General features: G+C 42.0%; 1 protein-coding gene across 1 annotated transcript in view; it reads right to left on the bottom strand.

Annotated features, from left to right (window-relative positions):
- Window positions 1-9923: 9923 nt before the first annotated feature.
- The window catches only part of mctp2a (multiple C2 domains, transmembrane 2a), a 31921-nt gene continuing 16964 nt past the window's right edge, over window positions 9924-24880 (bottom strand). Inside the window, exons 17-22 of the mRNA XM_037682878.1 lie at window positions 21140-21259; window positions 18601-18642; window positions 14472-14581; window positions 14246-14355; window positions 13033-13130; window positions 9924-10247 (exon numbers count right to left, since the gene is read on the bottom strand). Coding sequence (XP_037538806.1) covers window positions 10188-10247; window positions 13033-13130; window positions 14246-14355; window positions 14472-14581; window positions 18601-18642; window positions 21140-21259 — 540 coding nt within the window. The 3' untranslated portion in view covers window positions 9924-10187. The remainder of the gene's footprint in view (window positions 10248-13032; window positions 13131-14245; window positions 14356-14471; window positions 14582-18600; window positions 18643-21139; window positions 21260-24880) is intronic.

The raw sequence follows: 24880 nt of genomic DNA, 5'->3' as shown, positions 1-24880 counted from the left end.
TCAGCAAGCAGGTGGGAATGAGATGAAGCAGAGCAAGGAGGAAAGAAAAACAAGTACGGCAGAGCGGGGACGTCACATCTGGGCTGAATTAGAAAAGTAATAGAGCCGGGTCCCAGAGAAGTGTTTGAGGATCTGGGAGGCAGATCTCCTTTCTTTAGGAGCAGCAGGTTAGTGTGTCAGCAGGGAGTCCAGATGAGAACGATTAGAGCTGGCCTTTGAGGAGCAGGTGCCTCCTCCGCCGCTCCTCTTTAGCACCGAATGGACGATCATTAATCTTACATTGTCATAAGGCATTTAAGCAGATGATACTTTATGAGCTTGTCAACTTCCTCCTCGTATGTGGTTTGTTTCAAATGCAGACTAGGCGTGAGCTCCATTACATTCAGCAAGCCTTAGTGATGGAGCTGATCTCCTGCTTCGCTCTGGAAGAGGAGGAGAGACAAAAATGGGGCTCCTTAATCATCAAGTGGATTACCTCACCTAACATTACATCACGATGGATTTTGCAAACGCAAGGCACGAGCTTGTAACAGTTTAAAACAGCTAAAAGCTTCAGCCACAGCGGTTGCTTGAAGCAGACACATGCACCGGCCAAGAAAGAAGCCAAGTGTAACAACTGCCTTCTTAATGCTCTCATAATGTTCCCTTTGGCTCTATCAAACTCAACGTCTCCCTGTGGTCCCCCGCCTGCTCCGTGTAACCAGAACAGACACGTTTGAGAATTGATTCAGCGCTACATTAACTAGTAGTAATCATTTACACCAACTGCTTGTGGGAGAGCATATGAAGCAGGCGCTGATGTCACTTTGAGGAGGGTGGAATGGTTTGGGTGCTATGGGACTCCTGTCTCGCCCGGACTGGAGCTCCTCGAGCTGCACAGCCAAGTGGAAGATCTTCTTCTTTCTCTGCACCATTTCCAGCCCATTTCTTTGCAGCTCACAGTTACCAGGAACTCCTAAACCACTCGGTCGGTTTCCAGGCCGTGCATCTGCTCACAGGCAAGTGGAAAGAGCAGCTGTAGACACAAGCTGCTGTGAGAACTACAGCGTGGGTGATTGTCAACATCGGTCGGTCGCTCACACAACGGGGCTATTTTACAAATACAGAGTCACAGCAAAGTTTTTTGTTCTACTTTAAGTGCTGCTGTCTAAAGTTAGAACTGCATCTCTTTGGTGTTCATTCAAACCAACAGGGAAGGTTTAGATCTTTGATGTGGGATTCTAGAGAAAGCTGATGAACAATTACTGTATGTTTCGCTGTATAATTTGCACGTTTTTGCATAAATTTGCAAGTCCTGCAACTTATACACCAAAGCGACTAAGATATGTTTTTTTCTCACATTTATAATCCAATCTGTCGATTTCATTCATTCTGACATGGAAAATATTGCACACTAGCATTTTCAGCATCTAGAGGGCCCTCGACTAATATGGCAAGCCAAGTGACTCATTAATAGGTAAAAGTGGCTATTAATGAGACGCTTGGCTTGCCATACTAAGCCACCTTCGTCTCGCTCCGGAACTCCTGGAGCAAACGTCAAATCAGCTTCATTTCACCGCGCCGCCCAGGTGAAATGAAGCTGATTTGACCATCAAAGTGCATTTATTAAGGAAACGCTCAACTGAGACACACCTTTACTATAATGTCGAGCAAACAAATAATTGTTTTTAAGTGTTAATCTTGTTAAATTCTTGTTAAAGTCCTCCCGTGCACACTCCCGCGGCCACCATTTGGCATCCAATCGATTTTTGGCACAACAGCGGCCCACGTTTCTGGGTGGTCAGCGGTGACGCATAATAGATACGACTTAAACGGCAAAGTGACTTATTTATGTTTTTTCCACTTTATTAGACTTATTTGGACTGATGTGACTTATACGGCGGTGTGACGGGTACGGCGGCAAGTACAGTAGTATCTTACATGTTGTAGAAAGTGTTTGAACAACCTCATTCTGTGGAAATAGAATTGATTTCTGATTGGACTGACCAGCTAATAAAACATTTTTCAGATGAGTGTTATTTTAATAGAAATGCATGTACTTTGGTCTTAGCTTCACTCTGACTAGCTGTTAGCTCATTAATCCAACACACTCTCAAACTGAGGTCATCCAAACAACCATCTACAACAGGTAAGATATTTGTTATTTAAGGGGTGATACTTGGCAGCTTGAATTGGTTGAAAAGGCTAGTCTTTTTTAATTTTGTTGAGAAAACTATTTACAAATCCAGAATTTGTTGTTGAAAATTACATTTAAAAGAAAGTGAAACTAATCCCTTGGATATTATGGTATCTATGGGTTTCTGTGATTTAAGGTTTAAGAAAGCTTTGATCAAACTGAAACCTCCAACTCTTGACAAAGACAGAGAGATAGAAGAGAAATCTACGCCAAAGGCAGTGTAGTTAGACTTGATTCTCATCAGGCTCACGTTTATCTTGTAAAATATCTGTGTCCCTCGAATTAACAAAATGTTTTTGTTTCGTTTTAATAAAAAACTACAAATTGTTAGCTGTTTATCTCCATGTAATAAAAACAGTTTAATGTCTGCTAAATAAAAGACACCATAAAATTGTGCTAGCATGTTTTGGACGAGAACATTTCTAGTAAAAGACCAAGAATCAACTTTTCAAGCTGTTATTTAATAAACGTCGCTCGCTCAGAACCTGTTTTTACCGACAGGAGAGCGTCCCCATCCCCTGGTGCAGGTTTAGGATGGAGGTGGGTGGCTGCTGTGGATCAGTAACGGTTTACAAATCATAATAATAAGTGGGGGAATGAACAAATCAATAAATCAGTAGATCTCTGGATATTCGTGAGACAACCTTATTTCTTTATTTTTCTGGGTGTTTTATTTGTTTTCAGCTCTCCAAGGCAGGAGCAGGAATCCCAAATTATCCAGGGGGTTAGGGGGCACCGTGCCCCTGAGCCCTGAGCCCCATAGCGGGGGTAACGTATTCAATGGCCTGGGGCGAGTGGAGGAGAGGAGCGGTCCTGCTGCATACTGATGGCAGGGAGAGGAGCAGTAATTGGAGCTGCGGAGGAAAGAGGGGAGAGGATGGAGGGGTGGGCACTGGGAGATGATGGCTTTGTTTTTGCCTCTCTTCCTGTCTGCGTGGCTCAGACTCCTCCTCCCAGACTTTGCTCTCTCTCCTAAGTAGAGATGCAGAGAAATTGAATAGAGATGCTCGCTAATTGGTCTCTTGCTGCTCGCTTAAATGACCACGGACATTCTTTTTCATTTGTCTATTGAAACTAATAAACTCTGTCTTTCTGTGTGTGTGCATGTGTGTGTAGTAATTCAGGGATTATAAAAAGCTCAGTGTTGTTCTCCAGGAGAAAGGGAGGAAGGTGTGAAGGGCTCCTATTACAGTAGTTTTGAGGACGGTTGTTATTAAGACTGAAAGGAGAAGATGAGCTCACTAAGTGAGCCTTTAAAAATAATCTAAGACCAGTTTGCTCAGAACGTATCAAAGCTAACTATATCATCTACTGCTTATGCCTCTCGTTTGTCTATAAACATATGCATCACATCCAGGGAAGCCAATTTCAGCAACGTGCTGCCTGATAGGATGTAAATTGCTAAATACTATCTTAATCAGAGCACATCATAGTTAATTAGGAAAATTACTTTGACAAACGGTTAGAAGCTGCTGCAGGAGCTCAATCCAACTTCGTAATCAGGTTCGTTCCTTATAGTGGGGCTCCCTCGTGAGAACATCACAATCCAGTCGTCCTGGAGAGAAGTGAGTGTTTAGCCTAAATACTTTTTGGCACAGTATCCTCGCTGCGTCTACTTCTTCAGTTGCTGCTGATGCAATTAAATGATATGACTTGGACGGGCAAATGGCCAAAGAGACGTGAAGGAAAGAGTGGCCCTGTCCGAGTCTGTGCCGCAAGTCGGTCGGAGGCCACGGGTCGCTGAAAGGACAGAAGCAAGTGGAGCTTTCATTTCCTGTCAAAGAGAAGCTTTCCAAAGCATCAGTCGCGGGCTAATTAGGCCCTGGTGGGTGACAGTGCATCATCGGATAAATAAAACAAACACAGTTGTGGCTGTTCGCTGCAACTGGACTCTTTAAACCTTCATCACAGAATAAGCGGTTCTGATGAAACACCCGGCCTAATTACTCTGGTACAGGGCTGTTATCTTTTCTGCCTCGCTGTAATTGAGCCTCTCTCGCTCTCTTTTTTTTTTTTTTTCTTTCCTGAATGCATTTATGCTTTTAATCAGAAACAAGAGCTATGTATTGCCTGGGAGCTTGAAGACCTTGCAGGAGCTGATAATTAGTCACTGCGGTTAATAGGCCTAACTGTGCTTATGTTGTACACGGCTCCACGGTGTCATAATGTGACAGAGCTTGGAGGAGAAAGTGCTCAGGGGGGTGACATAGTTGTGATTAGTCTCCTCACTTCACCCTCTTTACACCCCAGCTCTTGCAGACAGAACTATGACCCTTTGGTGTGGAAAATTACGTACATTCAGCTGCACTTGCTAATCAAATCTGCTCTGAAACTACAAATGTATGAGATGAATGTGTACTAGCCTCTGCTGCATTTACATGCATAATGACTCAGATAAACATGTAATTTTCAAATCAGGCTAAAACTATTACATTATTTTTAATTCCCATTGAATCGAATGGCTACTACCGGCAGCTCAAATGTTGCAGAGCTGCATGCTTCACCCTGCAGGACATTATTCAGCCATGCATCCATATTCATTCAGAACCTATAGAATGTGTCAAACAGAGGTGTCCTAATTGTGTCCTTGATGAAAGCTGCTTTAATATTGGACACCTTCACTTTCGCTCATGCGCCGTCACCGAGGAAATATGTTTTCACTTCCTTTCACCGAGACAAAAAGCGGATCTGTTCATATCTCTAATGATACCTGATTCCCCGGGGGTTAGCGGCGGGACGATAGCGGTGGCTTCAGGAGATTCATCAAACAAAAATATGGTGCTCTTTCCTCAGGAGGCTGAGAGTCACGTTGCATTATATCACTGTTAATTAAAATGAAATATGCAGGTCGGTTATTCTTTGTATTGCTTCCTGACGCATGTGCATGTGCTAACTATAGAGCGCTGATTTAAACAGCAAGTGTTAGAAAGCTTAAGACTTTATTTCCTCTCATTTTTTTCAAAGCCAGCTGTTTTTTTTTTTTTCCTTCTTCTCCAATTCCATTTTTCAACAAAACAAAGTGAGTCTAAAACTATCCTGATAAACACGAAGCTTTAAATAGCTTGACTGTGCTTGTTGTTCTCATGAGCAGTGCTGTCAGGATTCTGGCGGTAACTGCCCTGATTGGTGGGGTGTCACGGTATTTTTTGATGCAGTGAGTAGTCGTCCTGCGGCCGGCGTCGATACCAAGCAACCTCTGATCGGGGAACAGCGACTGTCAGGACCGCACCTGTAACACGAAGACCTCGCGTCACCTTCTGTCCAGAGTGGAAGGTTGTGCGCAGACACGCTTTGCATCTCTGGCCCGAGCAATCCTCCTGAGACCGGACACGATCCCAGCTGTTGTCTTCGTTTTAATGCACTCTGAATAATATTAAAGCGGATTCAGTTGAATTTATTAATGCGGCTTAGCCCTTGGAGAGATGCTTTTAAAGGCCAATGATTTAATTTCAGCTCTTAAAGGCCATCTTCTGTTCTTAACAGTATAAAGAATTATGGCTTTTGCCATATCTTAACATGGCTGTGTACTGTGGGCAGCAAAATGAATTATTAGGAAACTGAAGCTACTGAAAACAGCAGCTATTAGTGACAGTTTTTTTCTAAGTTGTTACAGACAACATCCGGCCTGATTATTAGGATTTATACCTGCTATTATCATGAGAGACTGAAGATTCACAACTAGGTGTGCTCAGGTAGGCCTATATGGGAAAACTTTGTTTAGCTTTTTCTTAACATTAAAGCTACCGTAAATTTTGTTGTATAAGTCGCAGTGTTTTTTTTTGCATAAATTAGCATGGATGTGACTTATACAGTAAAGCAACATATTTATGTTTTTTCCCACATTTTTTCCCAATTTTTGGCTGAGATCTGACGATTCATTCATTTTGACAAGGAAAATATTGAACACTACCATTTTCAGCCACTAGAGGGCCCTTGATATATATGGCAAGCTAAGTGTCTCATTATTAGGTAAAAGTGTCTATTAATCAGACACTTGGCTTGCCATACTAAGCCACCTTCGTCCCACTCCGGAACTCCTGGAGCAAACGTCAAATCAGCTGCATTTCAACGCGTCACCCAGGAGAAATGCAGCTGATTTGACCATTAAAGTGCATTTATTAAGTAAAAGTTCAACTGAGACACACCTTTACTATATTGCCGAGCAAACAAATAATTGTTTTTAAGTCTTGTTAAATTGTTGTTAAAGTCCTCCAGTGCATGCTCCCGCGGCCAGCATTTGGCAGCCAATTGATTTTTGGCACACTGGCCCACGTTTCTGGGTTGTCAGCGGTCACGCATAATAGATGTGACTTATATGGCGGTGTGATGTATTTATGTTTTTTCCCACTTTATTACACATATTTGTATGGATGTGACTTATACAGCAGTGTGACGTGTACAACGGCAAGTACGGTAGTACTCCTCTGGGCCATAAAAACTAAAAATTTTAATAACATGGCAATTGAGACTCATACGAGTGCATACACTGTAAGTTATGGTCTCATTAAATACAGGTAAAAAAATAATAACCTGCTTGTTCTTCACCCCAAACTGACTACAAGCAGCCTCATGTTGCACAGATGTTGAACATGTTAAATCAAAATTCCTCTCAGAGTTGTCACGGGTGCAAAAGCATCATTTGATGCAGTTCCAAACGAAAAATTGTGTATTTTCTCTCAGTCGTGTGCCTCTCTAACGCATATGTGTCAAACTCCAGGCCCGGGGTCCTAATGTGGCCCTTGTTGACATCTTATCTGGCCCTCAAGACGATATGTGAAACGTAAAATACTTCTATCTCTTGATTTTTTCATTACTCTTTGATTATGATGTCGAAAGCACAAGAGAGAACATGAAATGAGAGCAATCAAACTCTTGCTGAGGAACCTGTGACCAAGAAAAGATGTTGAATATCTGATCTGAGCTAATGTAGATTAGTTTGAAAAAGGTTTTAATTGTGGCCCCCTTTTGTAAGTGAGTTTGACACCCCTGATCTAGCGAGTCCCCAACAGTTGCAGCCCAGTGAGATATCACCTTAAACCAACCCTGCTCTTTACTGGCATTAGTGTTCTTTCTGGGGTCAGACCACAACCTTTGAACCATAAATTTAAACCAGTTGGGAGTTCAGAACTCCATGACCCCCCTCTCAGGTGGTACAAGGAGATGCACATCGCTTGTGTAAGAGCTTTAACACTTGCAAGTCAACTATGAGAGGAGCTTTGTCCTACTGTGTGCATTTATGTCTCTCGGAGAGGTCAGAGAACCTTAACAGCAATGCACATGTAGCAATTACTAAGGAGGTGCTGAGAACAGTAGCTTATTTAAATGAGGATTTTTTTCTCTCCTCCTTTTTGCTATGCATCTTGCAAAAGCCAAGTGCGACAGAGAGAAAGAGTGCAGTGTTCTCTCTCTCTCTCTTCACTTGGTGGTTTGACGCCCGCTCCGGGGCTGAACATCACAGGAGCGGCTGCTGAAAAAACAGGTTGTATGGGTCCTTGCACACAGCCTGCCTGTGGTGCTGCCTGAAGGACTGCCATGGAAACAAGGAGTGTGACAGGCTCCGGGGGGATCTGCCACAGCTGCAGGCACTTCCTTTTTGACAGCCTGATGAAGACATCACTGCCACACCATGCACAACAACAACTACTACTGCTGCTGGAGAAAAAAAAATATGATCAAACAATGTTAACTGCTGTGTGGCTGAAATGTTCATTAGTGGGCTTGTAAAACATCCAGGGATGTTTTCCCACCACATTTGGGGACCATATTGCACAATGACTTCCTCTGGTGAGATTCCTGACTGTCCCAGGAGAAAATACACTGATAAATAATTCCTTAAATATGATTACACGACTCCAAAGATGGGCTTTAGTTTGTGTGGGAAAAATAAGCGCACGCTGGTGCATGAACAGTCAAATCAACAATTGTTGCAGCCCTGTCAGAGTATCCCACTGAATATGAATGATAGCCAACAGCCAAGATCAGAACTTCAGCGTCGCTGTTCCAAAGAGTTGACAGCTTCGAGGAGGTAAACGGAGTCCCACGGGAACTCTCGTAATGTCATGCACAACATTATGCAGTCCATCTATAAAACCTGAGTACTACTATGCTATAGTTCCCATGGATTTTCAGGTATTTGCAGTGAACTCAGCTAGTTTGTAATGTTACTCATCAAGTACCCGGGGAGTTTTACTTCTTTGGTTTTACCTCTCATGGAACCGCATGGACCCATCCCTTTCCCTTTCAGCACAGCCAAAACCAACAACCCCCCCTCTCCAGCCCCAAAGGAGCCAAGAATGTTGGAGGGTTTCAGCCAGTGTGTGGGATTTGGCTCCTCAGAAGCTCACGGTCACCTCCACACCCTCTCACTTTGAAACAGACCCCTCGTGGCAGCTCCTGGGAGATCCCAGTGATGTCTCTATCAGCCTGTCAAAAGAGATAGCCTGGGGCTCCACTAGGTCCCCCTGAGCCAATCAAACTCTTCACAAAGCACAGATAGATGCTCTTTCACCAGCACGCTGCTCCTGAAGAGGGGTCACCCAGCCACGGTGCTCAGTCCCCCAATCGGTTTGAACAAGCTCCCATTGTGGGCCCATTCCTTCATTCAGCTTCACCTTCAGCATGTGTACTTCAAGTATCGTGTCTATCTGAAAGCCAAAATAAGGAATAATTTGTCTTGGTTTGGCTCATTTACACAGTTTGTTCTGTAGCTGCTTTGAAGCACCTGTCTGATCCCAAGTTAACCGTTCTTCTGTAATTAAAAAAGGAAAAGTTGTAATTATTTTGTATATGGACACTAAATGTGCAAGAGCCCAGACAGCTCGCAGACTACATCCTTCACACTGGGAAAAACTGTTGCGGGAAGTACGGTGGAAAAACGAAGTATGTATGTGTGTGTAACCATTAGACAAGCCAGGTGATTTTAGTGGAAATCCAAAGCACTAAGTGCCGAGGATGGAGAGAGCACTCTCTCTGTGAGACGAGCATTTTCTCTCTCATCTGGACCCTGTTATTGTGAGAAGACAACAATGAATGCATTAGGAAGCACAGTGGAGCCACACAGCTTTGATGTGAGCTTGGTAACCAAGGCACAGCGGTGGCCGGTGTGTGAGCTCAGTTTCAATGGCTGTGTTGTGTAATCAGATGTGTTTACTGTGTATTCAAGTAAAGAAGTGGTGTAATCCATCCTCAGTGGGATGCAGTTATTGAGGGGAGCAAAACAAGAACTCAGTCTGATCAAGATTCTTTATTCAGGATTCTTGCAAACGCTCCATTTGATGAAGTAAACATGACGTTTTTTGCATAATTTTAATGTAAAATGTCAGATACAAATAAAGAACAGGCAGCTGGAATTAATACAAAATGCAGAACATAAATATATACCAATACGCATTTGTTAAGTGAGAGAGAATTAAGAAAACTGGCAGCAATAAGTTATATAAAAAGAATTTGTACCATGAAATATAGTAAATAATAATAATCTGCTCATATGTGTGTAACAAAATATGCAATTTTGTCTTGAATATATGAAGCTATTTTTGGAAAAACGAGCAATAAAACAAGAGAATCATTGCACTTGTCAGGTAAGCTTGTATTATCTTTACCTTGAGGCAAATTTCTCAGTTACACCAAAGTAAGAAGAATAAAAAAGCAAAACAGTGGAGGTCTAAGGTAAGCACAAGCTGGTGCCTTTCATTCCTTTTCTAAATTACATCCAAAGACGAAGGCTGAGTCTTGCAATGTTCTTTTTTCTTTACCTCCACGCTGGTGATTGACAGCGCCATGTGCTGCCCTCCTAGCTGCTGCAGTTCACAGCCCCTGTCGGGGGGGTGGCAAACACACAAGGCAGAGTGTGGCTGGTTGCCCTCTCAGCAGCAGGGGGCACAGTTAGGGTGGCGTGGTGGGGTATGCAGGGTCACGGGTTCGGCTGGCGCTGGAGCATTGTTGTCAGGTGGGCTGCAACGTACCACATAAAACAAAAAGACCAGCCTTTCATCCTGCGTGTCTGCAGAGCTCACTTCTTCTTCCGCGGCTGGTTCTGGCCGGTGGCTGCTCTCAGCGTACTGTACTGCACCTGTAAAAACAAACAGGAGTTTGGTCAGAGGCAGGTAATCCGAGCTCAGTGGAGCGCACGGTAATGGCTCCCCCGAGGAGAGCTGGTGCAGAGAGGAAAGCGAGGCGGGCTCGCCTGTAATGAATCATTTTTTAAACACAGGAGCAGAGGGGATTAATCACAGGGAGGAAGGATTTGAGAAGTCAAGGGTTCTGTACCAGCGTACCCCCTCCCCTCCCCACATTCTGCTCCAGACTCACAATATTAGAACCAGAAATCAACTGTTGAGATGTCCTGACAGACCAGTGAGGGACAGGCTGAAGACAGAACCACACATTGAAAGTTAAGTCTCTTAAAGAAAACTTTGTAATGAAAAGGTTTAGGGATGCACAATATTATTGGCATGGTATCGGTATCAGCCGATATTAGCAACAAAGTTAAATATCGGATATTGGCCATTCCATCAAATAACTCACCGATATAAAAGTCACTTTATATATATATATATATATATATATACAGTATACATATATAGAGCTGGTTTTGTATGACTGTTCGAGTGTTATCATTGTGTTAGAGTAAATATCATGAATACATTTGACATTAAACATAATCCAAGTTGAAGTGTTGCATCATTTTCAGCCCCTTTTTGACATCTGCATCTGGTAGCAGGTCAAACTGACAAAGACCACGCAGAATAATGTAGTATTTTAATTCCACAGCAGAGAAAGCTATGTAGTTTCTGTAAGTAGGTCTAGGGGAAAAAATATTGGTATCGGTATTGGTTATCGGCCAAATAAGTTTTAACATATTGGCATATCAGATATCGGCCAGAAATCTAATACCGTGCATCCCTAAAAAAGTTATATCATCTGTTTCTGTGAAACTTTCTCCAAGACTCTGCAAACCTCTGAGGAAGTGACTTAAATTGCTTTAGGTTAAAACAAGATCTGAAATGTGCTGGGGAATTACAATTCTCTGCTTGTTACATATTAAGGCTGCACAATATATTAAATATGTATTGTCATATCACAATATCAACATTGCAAATGACTGCTTGGGTTGTAAAAACACAGGGAATGAGTTGTGAACATCATCACAACACAGTTTTATTGTGATTTCATCAGAATATTCAAATCATATTTGCAATTTCAGGTTTATCTAACACTGCACGTCCATATTTAAACTCAAGTTTTGCTCACATTTTTAAAAATAATATAGAATGTGTGCGTTGTACAATCAAGTTCCTTTTGACACCCAGAGATTATTAAACTATTCTCTTTTTTTTTCAAAATTACCACCTAAAGTGACATCATAATCTAAAGGAGAAGGAGAAAATCATAAGGCAAGCTGACACGAAGAGTTGGAATTTGAAAACTAGCGTTTGAAGTTTGCTTGCCGAGCTCAAACAATACAGTGGATCTGTTGAATAAAGGTAAGAACTCTCCTATGCTAATTAGCCGGTCTCCATTATTAGAATGGGAGATGGAATGTGGGAACAAAGTGGCTGCCTCCTGCATCAGCACATGAAACTGTCCTCAGAACTGACAGATGCTTCTTATTTCAAGACAGACACGTTGTCGTCAGAAGTCCCCGTTTGAGGCACACTTTGTAGATGTGCAAAGACACTAATTGCCAAGTCACATTTGCAAGAAAGACAGGAGTCAATTTTTTCCCTTTTTTGCCATTTTGTGTCCACACCTATCTGAGGATTGAAGTTCTAAGTCAACAAAAACAAAATATGTGGTGTGTTGTTTTGGATCTCCTGTGTATATGATGTTAAGATTATTTTTCACAGCACATAATGAAACGTGCCTATGATGAATCTTAAGGGTGTTTTGTTTTGGTTTTTCATGATTCAAGCTATTTTCAAGATGCAGTTCCTCTTTTAAACCAGGCTAAAAAGTATTGTTTCCATGGGATTTGAAAGCGAGTCATTTTTCAAAGCTCAAACATTGCATCCCAACGGGGGAAAAAAAAAAAAAGACATACAAAGGATTCTGAATCAAAATGTATCCACCACCTTGTTTTGCCAACTCAGTCAGCCAAATCTCAAACAACACAGGCTCCCTCCGACATCACAGAGAAGTCAGCGGCGGCTTGCTGCAGGAGGACATCAAGGGTGCAGCTGAGAAACAGGCCGGGGTGAGAGTGCCGTGCCAGATTCAGACTGTCAGGATTCCTTGCTCAATTCTGCCTGGTGAGATGAAGGCATTGTGTGGCACTTCATTTCCTGGCTGCGCAAAATTCTCAGGCGGAGGACCGCGAGCACCCAGCGCCACTTATAACAACCTGACAGCTCTTCTCAGCTCTGAGATGTAAATGCAAATGACATATCAGCCGTGGCTAATATGTAATCACATATGGCACCCAGCAAGACGACTGGGGCTCACGAATAGATTAATTGACTCTACCACCCTGAAAGTGACTGAGGCCACATCAGAGTTTCTGTGCTGACACAACAGCCAGAGACGTCAGGAGCCCTCTGACGGCACTCGACCAATCACCGGCTCCGGTGTCACCCAGCTTCAATCAAACACACAATAATTGCTAATAACGGACAAGGCTGCAGAGACATAGCTGAGGACAGATCTGAGCCTCTCCTCGTTCAGGCACTGCAGCGACTGTGGATGGAGTTCCACTGAGGAATAATTGGGCCAGGGCTGCTTTAAAGGCGCGAGTCCATTAATAATCAAACAAAGCCAGAGGATATGTTTCTGCAACACTTGGGAATTCTGGAACAGCAAATAATGCAGACATCTTTGGGGAATTCCATCCCTATCTGAATGCAAAATTGGACCCTTACCTTTTGAATATCAGACGGCACCCTCTCGAGAAAATCCAGTATTTCATTACTGTCAATAGTATATGGGTTGCGCAGTTTCTTGGTAAATTTGTTAATGCCTGTAAAAACAAACAAACAAACTGATAAATAACTAAAACTCATACATTACTTGGCAGTTTTATATTTTATATGGAACAATTCAAACAATAAAAAAAAGTTGTGTAAGTCTCTTCGTAGCCTTCGGTTTCTTCATCTGTTTAATATAAGATAAATTTAAGCCAAATAAGCATAAATACAACAAGAAGGGATGAAAAAGTTGGTAACTTTCAGTAGAATAAAAAAAAACATTCCCAACAACTTTTTCCTCACTGTTCTTTGCTTGAATCTACTGGTGTTGTGTATCTATATTTACTTTGCACATGGCTGCGTACCACAGAGAGAATATCTCCGGGGTCCTGTAATGGGACTATTATATTCACAGTTCAGTGCTGTGTGTACCTTAGCATACAGACAAAGAACCTAAGGACTTAAATATGTGCAAGCAACTTGAAAGGCTTGCCTTGCAACCACAGAGATGGGGGTTAACTGGGGAGGCAGAGTGTCTCAGACTGAGCATTTTTTGTTTGATATGGTAGGTTTTTTGGTATTGATTGCATTGAAGGCAGTGTGGAAGTTCTGTGGTTGTGGGCTTACAGCTGGAGGAGGAGAGCTCTGGTAAGGGCAGCGTTTCTCCCTGACCACTGAGACGATGGACTGCTCTGTATGACTACAGCAGATAATGAGAGGCTAGACCAGGAGCCTACAGACTGCCCAAGGACATCATGTATTATATACAGCTTGCTGCTCTACCGCGGCTTTGTTTTCACACAAACTCTTGGTCATGCCTCTGCTGCATCAGCCCACACTGGGCAGAGTGAACCTCTGCAACCGTGTGATCTCTGTGCATTTGCAGAGGTGTAGATACAGAGTTTTTGAATTATTGCACTACGAACAGATTTCCAGACAAACTGCTGAATTTACTGTGCTAGTTAGGTTTTACAAATACTACAGCAGTTTATTTTAATATTATTTTTTAGCATGTGCTGACTACAGCCTAAAGGAACAAGCAAGAAGCAAATAGTGGGAGGTAAGTGGCATTCAGGAATATCCAATGCTCTTTCATTCATGCAAAAAATTTGATTTCCATTAAAGATTTGGCCAATTAATTTGGCTTTTCTTTTACATGAAAACTTACCCCATGCCAGCACAATGTATCTTAGTGGGATGAAATACAACATTGTTGCTGCAACAAACAGCACCAGGCAGGCCAAGCATGACATGAATGGCACAGACCAGTTGAATATGCTGCAACAGAAAATAAGAGTGAAATTAACATCAAATGAAAATTTAAAGTTAGTTGAAAAAACATATATTCAATAATATCAAATAAAAACAAATTGCTGACTAAATATGGAGCGTACTTCTTGATTCGCTCTCCGATGTTTGCAATTTCTTCCAACACATTCTGGACCACCAGAACCACTTCCTGCACCATATGTATCTTATCCATCAAACCCTTTTTTCCAGACTCCTAAAAAATAAAAAAAGACAAATGCACAGATACTGATGAGGTGCACCGTATGTCAATTGTTGGGAAGGGCAGACAAAGACCAGTTTATTGCTGCAGTGTTATCATGTGTAATTTATCTATTCAATGGCCCATAATGAGCAAACACTGTACATCTTCAGACTTTGCTTTTGAAGATGAGACAGACTCAGCGCTCAGAAGCTGTTATGTGGATGGCTGAGAGATTTCATCTTTTGTCAGCCACGCACAATGGAGCTGTTGCACAAGTGCAGCACAATCAAGACTCTCTGGTAGATGAAAAGTACACAAAATGGCCATCTGCAATCAGACGGATGAGGCGAGAAGTGCAGGGGCCTCACGAGTTGGAGGAGAGAATCCGTTCCTGCAGCCTGCGTAGGGCAAGTTGGAGCATGTTTTTACTAACGCGAGAGGTCCGCCTTTCTAACGTAACCTGAATATTCTCTGTAATTTTTTTTTTTTTTAAAAACACGGTCTGCTTTGAATGCCACTCAGATACGTTCCTATTCACATTTTTAAAGCAGGATTCTTGTCAAAACAAATGCACATTAAGAATCATTTGCAAGTGAAACACTGATAAAATGAAGAATTTGGCAGAGCGGCGAGTCCGTTTTGAGGAGGGTTGGACTGTTTGTGTCCAAATGAAAGAAATGCAATCACATCAAGCTTGGAAATAACGCCAACTGTGAAGCCTCCCAGGGCAGAGGAGTGTGAGATAACAAGAGTAAAACAAGCTAAAGAGAGCTGAGAAGCCTCACATCAAAAGGAGGAAATAATGACAGGAATGATGACAGAGAGAAGAGTGGGAGAGGAAGCGTGAAGGGTGGGGGTGGGGGGGTGGGAGCTCTAATGGACCCTAACAGGAGGCTTGAGGATGTCTATATGTTTGTGTTACAAGTCAGCTGAAGCCGCAGCCTGTGTGCATTGACATGGCCCAGACAGAATGCCTTTATCGGAGCTTCATGAGGCCGCCCCTGGGAACACGCTGTCTGCCAGCACAGAGAGACTCCCCACTGCCGGGCCCACTCTCCTCCGCGAAAAAGGCACAGGAAGAGAGCAATTCCCACACTAGCAGAACCTCCCCCACTGGGCTCTGATCTGGACAGACACTGAAGGCTCAGCACGGTCCAAAAAAGGAGAAACTATCACAAATATGCTTTTCCTCTTGCACATTAACGTCTCGTGGTCTCATTGTGGCGAAGGAGGAAAATCAGTGTTTATGCATCGTTCCACTGGACAGCATCACATGTAGCATTTGCTCCATGCCAGATGTTAGACGAGTCTGCAAAGTAGATGTTAAACTTTATTTTTTAATGATAGTTCAGATCTTTTAAAGTGGGGATCTGAACATTTTGTGTCTTGTTGTAGGCAAGTTAATTGCTCATGAGTGGAACTAAAATCATCTTAAATACATAAAATAAACAGAGGTATCCATAGCCAGGTAAATCTCTTGTGATTATCTTTATTCACCTGCTTTAAGTTTCCTGAAATCTTCTACTGCTTTAACAACCAAACTGGAGTCTTTACTGCAGTAAACATGATATTCTGTTTCTTTTTCATTTTAATATGTAAAACGAGATTATGTGGTGTAAGATAAAACAAACAAAGACCATCCATCGTTAATGGAAAAGGATGAGTAAACTGGGGATGGTTTAAATGAGTCCTGAAATGTTCCTACTGATCAGAAAACCTGAGTGAAATCTCATTTTCATCTCAGATAAACTGGAAAAGCCTCTTTTTAAAGGTGCGGTAATGGAGAACCAATTTGATCTCCTGTGGAAAGGTAAACAGTCCCACAGACATGTGTGCTGTTAGCAAAGGGGGGGGGGGGGGGGGGGGAGAAATAAGCTTGTTTAACATAATTTTAATTAGAAATGAACTGTGCCAAATTTGACTTCTCAGATTGAACGTTGGTCTAAATGAAAAGCACTTGTGTTCCAGGCAATTTATCTCTTGAGTTAAAATAAACTATATATATATTTTTTTTTACTGGGGTAAGGTTTTAACATGTCGTACAATCTCTCAGTGCGCACAGCAGATAGCGTGTCTGAGTGGTGTGCTCAAGGAGACCCAGGGGTGACTGTGGACTGTTGGGTGAGAGAAGGAGTAACCCCGAAGCCCAGTCTGGCACCCCCACAAACCCCCCTCCTCGGTGAGTCCCATGGGCAGAGCTCTGTGAACAAGTCAACCCCAGACCAGCACTGCCAGCCGGGGGGCAAACAAAGAGCTGTTTCATCTTCTCTGCTCATTTCTGTCGGAGATCTATGGACTTGTTTAGCTTTTCTGTTTCTTTATGCTATGATTAAATATTGTCTATCTGCTCAATTGATACCTAAGGCCAAGGGGAAGTCAGTTTGCCCACACATAATCTGTAAGCTGTCTCCTTCCCTGAGGACAGATTTGTTCACAGGCAGAAAATCTGTTCTGTATTATTCTGCTGTAACACCGCCTCGCCTTTCGTCTCTCTTTAACGTCATGCCTGCACATTCGTATTGCTCCGTCTTGGGTTTACATACTTTGGTTCTCGGGGGTGGGACGAGGGAGGATAGGAACATATTTGTGGTAATCATAACCTTTTCATAGGGAAAAGCCTTTATTCTCATGCTAGAGGAAAGGCTAGGGGAGTATAACAAGGCTTTGAAGTCATCAAATTTAACACTGATCACTCTTTAACCCCAAATATTTTTAAAGAAGACTGTGATAGGGTGTGTAAAACTACACTGTTTGATCTAACTCAATGATATCACATTCAAGTGACAGCAAGACCATAACAAGACTTTCAAATAAGCCACTTTAAATTAAAGCTGACAGCTTAAAACAAACATGGGTGAGTGCTTAATTAGTAAATGAAAGGAGATATTTCATTTTCTGAGAGTGTGAAAGGGCTTAGAAGGCTCATGGAAAACCTTTCAAGAAGCTTTAAGAGGCGAAGGTTGAGTTTGCAAACATGAAGCAAAGAATCTGCCATTTCATTAATGTAAAAAAAAGGGGAATAAAATCCTCTTATGTATTGAAGTTTCAAGGTATGTGAAGGCGTCATAATAAAATCACTGCAATAAAAGTAATCCTTCTCTACTTAACGTTCATAAAACACTTGTTTTCCTTGTTGCTGCCATTTGTTTAAGCACCGGCTTCTTGTGTGCGGTTCTAATACAAAGTGTGTCTTTGCAGACGTATCATGCATGTTCTATCTGTGAATTAGCCCATACTTTCAGACAGGATTTGGTGGATGTGTCTGTTTTTCTGAAAAGAAGCTGGCTCTTCAATAGCCTCTGGTCATCGCAAAGGAATATATTGAGTGCATTATGGATATGAATCCTGGGCCTAGACACACAGAATAAGGGTCACCGCTTGGAGGCTTCGTATTAGTTCCACACTTCATAGCCATAAAACAATAATGCTCATCCCTGGTAACTTTTCCTACTTTACTTAAGACAGTGGGATGTGTGCAATTGAATGTGTTGCGCTGCAGGAAGTATAGTTTTTAGGTTACTTAAAGAGTTCCTGTTTTGTTTTTCAAGAGACACTAAAAACAAGATGGGCCGAGTGTCAGTTTAGAGCAGGGTCATTTTTTGTGCATTTGTTTGGACAATAATGTTTCTTTAGTATTAAGGAGATTTAGTGTAGGATGCACAACATAATTAATATAAAATAGCTCAAAAGCAGATTTACAACACAGATTAGATGAAAAATTAACAAGTTTTTAAAAGGCTGCAGTGTCTAGTGATATTTAACACACCAAAAAAAACATTGCACTACTTTGAAAAAGGCTGGACAACCTGAAATGTGCAAAAATATTTCTGTTATTGCATGTCTGACTTAGCCATTTCTGCTAAAAAATACAGTTTATTTTAAAAACATTCTTCCACCAACCAGTGATTTATAATATGACATGGTAAAGTGCCTAAATTAAAGAAGATAGGTACACATCAGTCATATCATTCAACTTATAAATACACACAATCTTTACCTTGAAATTTTTTGAAACTGATAAGATAAAATACCTTTTCATCGTCCTCTTCGTCGTCACCCATGGGCATGTTCACCTGCAAGAAAATAAAGGGTACGAGGTGATTTCCAACGAACGAGACATGTGGGCACTGAAGCATTTTTAACAAACACCTAGTAATGAAATTTTCTTTGAGCACATTCACCCCTATTGAGAGAGGCTTGTTTCCATAGAGACTGCATCACAGGGGTGACCTCACACAAAAGAAGAGGTGAAAAAGGGCCTTCCTTGCAAGAGCACTGTCACACAAAAGCAATCTCTTTTCTCCACAACATAAGCACACAGAAAAACAGAAAGACGAAAGGAAAAAACATTTAATTTAGATGTTGTTGCCTAGATCACTTTTTATCAAGTCATCCCCGGCCCCCACTGTGGTGCACACTGTGACATTGCCTGGGTGCAGAGCTGTGACATTGCCGACCAAAGGGTCACAAAGGGGTGACAGAGTCTCCACAGTGGATATGAGGGTGAGCATGGACTTTTCTCTGAGACGGCATCTCAGCCAGGAGCCGTAAAGAAGAAGGACTGGACCTGAAGGTTTTATTTGTGGTGATGGTGTGTGAACCGGCCTGGCCTCTGGGTGACCAGATGGTGAAATTGGGGGGCAGTCAGAAGTGTGAAAACAGCTAAATTCATGTGTAAAAGAGTAGAAAAAAAGCAAATGATATATGTGGTGGAAAAAAATCAAAGACCTATATTTCCAAACATATTATAAGTAACACTGACATTTAAAATGAAAACATTTGAGTAATTTCTTACTGCTTGATGTTTTTAAATAATGTAAGAGTTGTGTAACTAGGTATATAACATATATAATATATATAGGTAACCTTCACATCACTGTGAAGAAGACGAAAGAGATCGTCGTGGACATCAGAAGGAACAAACACACTTAACCCCCCTGAACATAGGAGGATCTGTGGTGGAAGTGGTCTCCAGCTACAAGTACTTGGGTGTGAACCTGAATGACAACCTCAGCTGGAGCAACAACACCACCAGCCTGATCAAGAAAGCTCATCAGAGACTCTACTTCCTCAGGCGGCTGAGGCGAGCTGGTCTGGGAAGCTCAGTCCTCACCTCCTTCTACAGGTGTGCAGTGGAGAGCATCCTGTGCTCCAGCATCAACGTGTGGCATGGAGGCTGCACAGCTGCAGAAAGAAAAGCTTTGCAGAGAGTGGTGAAGGCTGCACAGAAGACTGTCAGAATCAGCCTCCCCACCATCACAGACATCTGCACCTTCAGATGTAGGAAGAGAGCCACCTGCATCATGAAGGACCCCACTCACCCAGCACACACACTTTTTGCCCCGCTCCCCTTGAGCAGAAGGTTGAGGAGCATTAAGTGTAGAACCACTAGACTGAGGAACAGCTTCTACCCTGAAGCTGTTAGACTTATGAATCTCTAACCAGAATAATCACTGTGAAAAATCACATCATGTTGCTGCTGATTTATTTCATGTTGCTGCTGATTTATTTCATGTTGCTGTGTTCATTCATACTCATCTGCTCACACAGATTCATGTTCGTGCTGCTGTTCAGCATATTGTTTTTATACTACTAGTGCTTAATGCATTTTTTGTTAATGTTTGTCTTAGTTCATATCTTAGATCTTATTACTGTTTTTCTTTTACATTTGAATACTTTTGTTGGATGTAACAGGGACCCTGTGTACACAATTTCGTGCCATCCCATGTACCACATGTGATGTGTACAACAAATAAAGAACCTTGAATCCTTGAATATGTTTACAGGTATTTTACGCTAAAGATAAAAGAGAAAAACACCTACATATGTGTATAAAAATGCTTTATGTTATTTTACAAAGCATCCTAAAGCATAAAGGTTTGAAAAACAGGTTTCAAAACATGGTGGTGTGGTCATTCAGGTAATCCAAAGTGCCTGAAGTTCATGAAAGGTTGGTTTTTATAAAAACAATTGTTTCTGTTCAGTGCCCTGAGATGACTTCTGTTGTGACTTGGTGCTATATAAATAAACTGAATTCAGCGTTTCCCCTAGATGACTAGCCATGGCGAAGCGCTCATCTCGTCCATGATTTTCATGATTTTTGTCGACGGGGGGGTCAGCATGCGCTGCCTTTAGCTTTTTAGCTAGCGTGCCAGTATTCCACGCCACTAGTTTAGCATTACGCCAGTGTCGACGGGTGCGCCCAGTTCGTTCTGGTAGGCGGGGCGCTCGGTTCTGTTAACGAGTCGGGGTGCTCCGCTTGTATAATGATAGGGGAAACACTGGAATTTAATTGAAAATAATAGGGAAAAAAAAAATAGTTATTAAAAAAAAAACATTGAAAGTTCTCTAAAACCAATGCCATTGGAAAATGTAAGAATTTAGCTTTATTGTCCCCTGTGGACTTTTGGTTCATATTTAGATATATATTTTTTTAATTAACCATATCTGTCACAAACTTAACTGCAGGTCTGAAACTGAGATGCTGGATCCAGTCTGAATGCATTAACCTGTAAAAGCGTGCATTTGCAGATTTGCACAGTTAAACACCGAAGGGTCCTGATCACTCACCAGGTCCTGGTTGGAGCTGTACTTTTCTGTGCAGAGCTGGATGTAGTTCCAGCCAATGAGCAGAAGCAGAAAGAGAGGCAGCATGAAGAGCTCCCAGTGCCACACCGACACCAGGAAGATCTGAGGAGACAGCAGATGACAGTTTACTCCAAACCCCGTCACACTGCAGCACTCTCAACCAGCTTTCCAATTTCAGCAAACCTGTTCCGAAAACAACATCTTTAATGGATTTGACCACATCCTAAATCTCACACCAAGAACTACAGTACTGTAAAGCCTCAGATTTATCGCCATTTGCAACAGATTTTTCTCCTGGTGGTTTGAAAGTTAAAAGAAAAAATCAAGTTTTAATATCTTTAAATCCTATTTGCAGTAGCACTGTGCTGGCGGAGAGCCTTACAGCTGAACAGAAAGCATGACATGGATAGGCATGATGGGCTGTCTTTTAACTCGCACATCAAATCCTCTTAGATTTGGAGGCAGCGACGCTCTCTGACGAAGCACATATGGCAACCGGAGAAGCATTTGCAACATTTGCCCCCTCCGTGGTGATGATACTGAGAAGAGTCAAGACCCCTGGTAGAAATAAGATGGCTCACGCTGAATGAGTAATCCCTTATAATTCCGTAAAAGAGTGGTGCTAAGCACATTGCACAAACCCCACTGCATTTCACAGCAGAGCGCTAATTGGACGGCTGCATTTAAACCCATTTACTGACAGCCTAATGAGTCTGTCTCCAACTGAAATGATCAGAAGCATGTGAGGTGGAATCACACATGCAGGTTGACAAGGACGAAATTTAAAAATAAAAATAAAAAGTCCCCCATAGCAAGCTAAATCTTAAAATCTATTATAGTGTGAATAGGTGCCAATACTCCCAACATATGGTGTGCTTTTATTCATCAGACGTCTTGCATCAACTTTTTTCTTTCTATTTCAGGTTAATTTTCTGTCATTATTGTGCCATCTAAAACAGTTACAGTCATTTGGCTTGCCTTGTAAGTTTATTTCTAACATGAAATGTACTCCTATGTTAAGCACATGCTGCGCAGTCCAGGTTCAGAGAGCTTGAGGGTGTCCAGAGTACAAACAATATGTCTGAGTTAAACCTGAGACAGAATGTAGAGCTCCAAGGCCTTTAGGCTTCAATAGCAGGACTGTAAACAGCAGACTGCTCCTGTCATAGCACCAACATAGTCTGTGTATTTTGCTCTGGGGGGCAGTCTACCTACTGCCACATCAGGCCTAGGTTCAAGCAGCCATGAGGGAAATGTGTACCTTGAGTAACACAGACAACATCGTGATCCACTGCCCTAGGCGTCACCACTGCAGAGCTTATTATCAACGAGTACAACCTGTGAACGGCTGGGTGAACATAAGAATCATATAGGAACAGAGTGGGATCACCAAGATGCAAGGAAACAGACAATACGCACAATATGTTATCGTTAATAAGAGCTCATTTGAATTACGGCAAATAACAAGAGCTGGTGGGGGCCAAAAATGGTAAACAATGAATATGCATGATGTTCAGAGATAGCTGCACTACATCTCTCTGTTATGAATAACTTACGTCATGTATTGTCACCTCAGTTCCCATGAGGCAATTCTAAAGCGACTCTCCCCTCACCCCAGAGGAATTCTGCTGGCTAGTGGACAGGTAGCTTGTCATATTCCCAGTATCCTTATAAAAAAAGGCAAACAGTACAGGGGGGAGTGTGCCTGGAAGCTGACATGAGCCCAGCAGGAAGGCTGAACCTCTTTGCCCTCCCTGCAAAAGCTGCTACATTAACCACTAAAGTCTAATTGCTTGGTCTCTGTCTTCCTGTGCAAGTCAACAGAGGAAGCCAATTCATTTCTGCCCAGGGAGCCAGCAGAGAGAATCTGTCACAGGTATTCATAATCGCCCACTAATGCAAATTTCTGCTCACTGGGTTCTGGCTCAGTGGACAAGATAAAAGCCCGCAGAAATACAATGCCTTGTGTCTAAACTGAGAGCTTAAATGAGGCTATAAACCAAAACTGTCAGAAATATCTCCTCAATTCCTCCCTCATGGTATGTCAAACCCATGTGTTTAGGATTTACATGCTTTTTTTAACAGGAAAAGGAAGAGAAACATCTGGGGGATCCTCCCAGATTCCTTCACTCAGGTGCACAGACTGAGACTTTAGCCGTCAGATATCCCACGATAATGAGAAGAGGCAAGACAGTACCATCCACTCTTCTCACAGTCTGCAGAGTTTCTGTGAATTTTAGACAGAACTAATCTCTAACAAAGGGGTTTTGGTTTGTTAGCAAGAGGTTGAGTGATTAAAATACATGTTAAACAAAACGCAATCGTATGACGTAAATTGGAATAAAAGAAGTTTCATCACTGATGGGTCCCACTTTCAGTTCAAAATGTTAACTTTTTATTCTGCAAATTACAGCCAAACAAGGCAAACAAGCTGCCTGGTCATTCACTGCATTTTAAAAATAGGGAGATAAAGCAACAGACAAAAACAAAGGAGGTGGAAATTAATAATATATCTGAGAATTTTGGGTTAAACACAGCAGAAGTTGATAACAGGCACATTGTAATTGAACAAATGTGCTTCTGGGAAGAGTGTTTTAATGTAGGAAACAGTTGACAAATACAATTTAGCAGAAAAATGTCTGTATGATTATGCAAAGGGTGCCTTGGGGGAAAATGAAGAAAATGAATTAATAAAACTATTAGCGCACAGTGGAGTAGATGATGGAGATGCACTCTCCTTAGCCACCTGTAAGAGCTTGGAGAAGAGGGCAACCCTGGGCAAAGCATTTCTGCCAGGAAGGTTAAGAATGGCTGACAGATTTGTTTTATGACGCCATTAATATGATTCCGCTAAATGCATTCTGCACCTTCTCATGCAGATCCCCTGGCCAGCAGAATCCAGCACCTAATAATAAAGCACTCAGCGATTAAAAGTGTGAATAAAATAACTTAAAGCTGAGCAAGCACAGCAGCTCCCACCACCCACACTCTCCCAGGGGAGCACGACAGGATCATAGCAGGAACAAAGGGACAGAGACACCTTCCATAAAAGTTTCTGGAAATTGATTAACAAGGGGTGGCCCAAACTATGAACCTAAGCCACCGACCGCCAGACTACTAGGCTGCCAAAACTTCTCTGTTTACACCACAACAACAACGGGCTGGAAAAATAGGCATCACATCAGTATAACACAAATAATACTGTTGTTGAGCCAAAAAAAGCAATAAATCATATCACATAGGGGGAAATACTTTCATTACAGTTTGCGCAAAACAATGCAATTCCACTATTTTTTTAATCAGGTACATTTGTAGAACACCCTTATTTGTTTTTCCAACTATTCACCAACCAAAAATACTGAAGATTTTATCTCGACTCCATCTTCACAACTTCTCCTCAGTTGCACTCCACTTGGAAAGCTAAACAAAGCGAGGAGAGCGCCAGCCAGCATTATGAGGGTCAGTCATGGGTGCCGTGGACGGATGCCAGATAACGTGAACGAACTGAAAGAGTTTAAGACAGACTAAAGGCTGCAGGGTGTGTGTCTGCATGTGTGTGGTTGTCTAAGTGACTAAAAGAAACAAAACAGACAACTAACAGAATCTGTCTAGTGTAGGAATGTACAGGAATTTGTGAAAAATTTGTTAAATTATTTATTATTTTACATTTTCTGTCATATATATATATATATATATATATATATATATATATATATATATATA

Source organism: Nematolebias whitei, chromosome 10, assembly GCF_014905685.2.
Source record: "Nematolebias whitei isolate Nwh7 chromosome 10, NemWhi1, whole genome shotgun sequence".
Taxonomy (NCBI): domain Eukaryota; kingdom Metazoa; phylum Chordata; class Actinopteri; order Cyprinodontiformes; family Rivulidae; genus Nematolebias; species Nematolebias whitei.
This window is presented reverse-complemented; position numbering and strand designations above follow the sequence as displayed.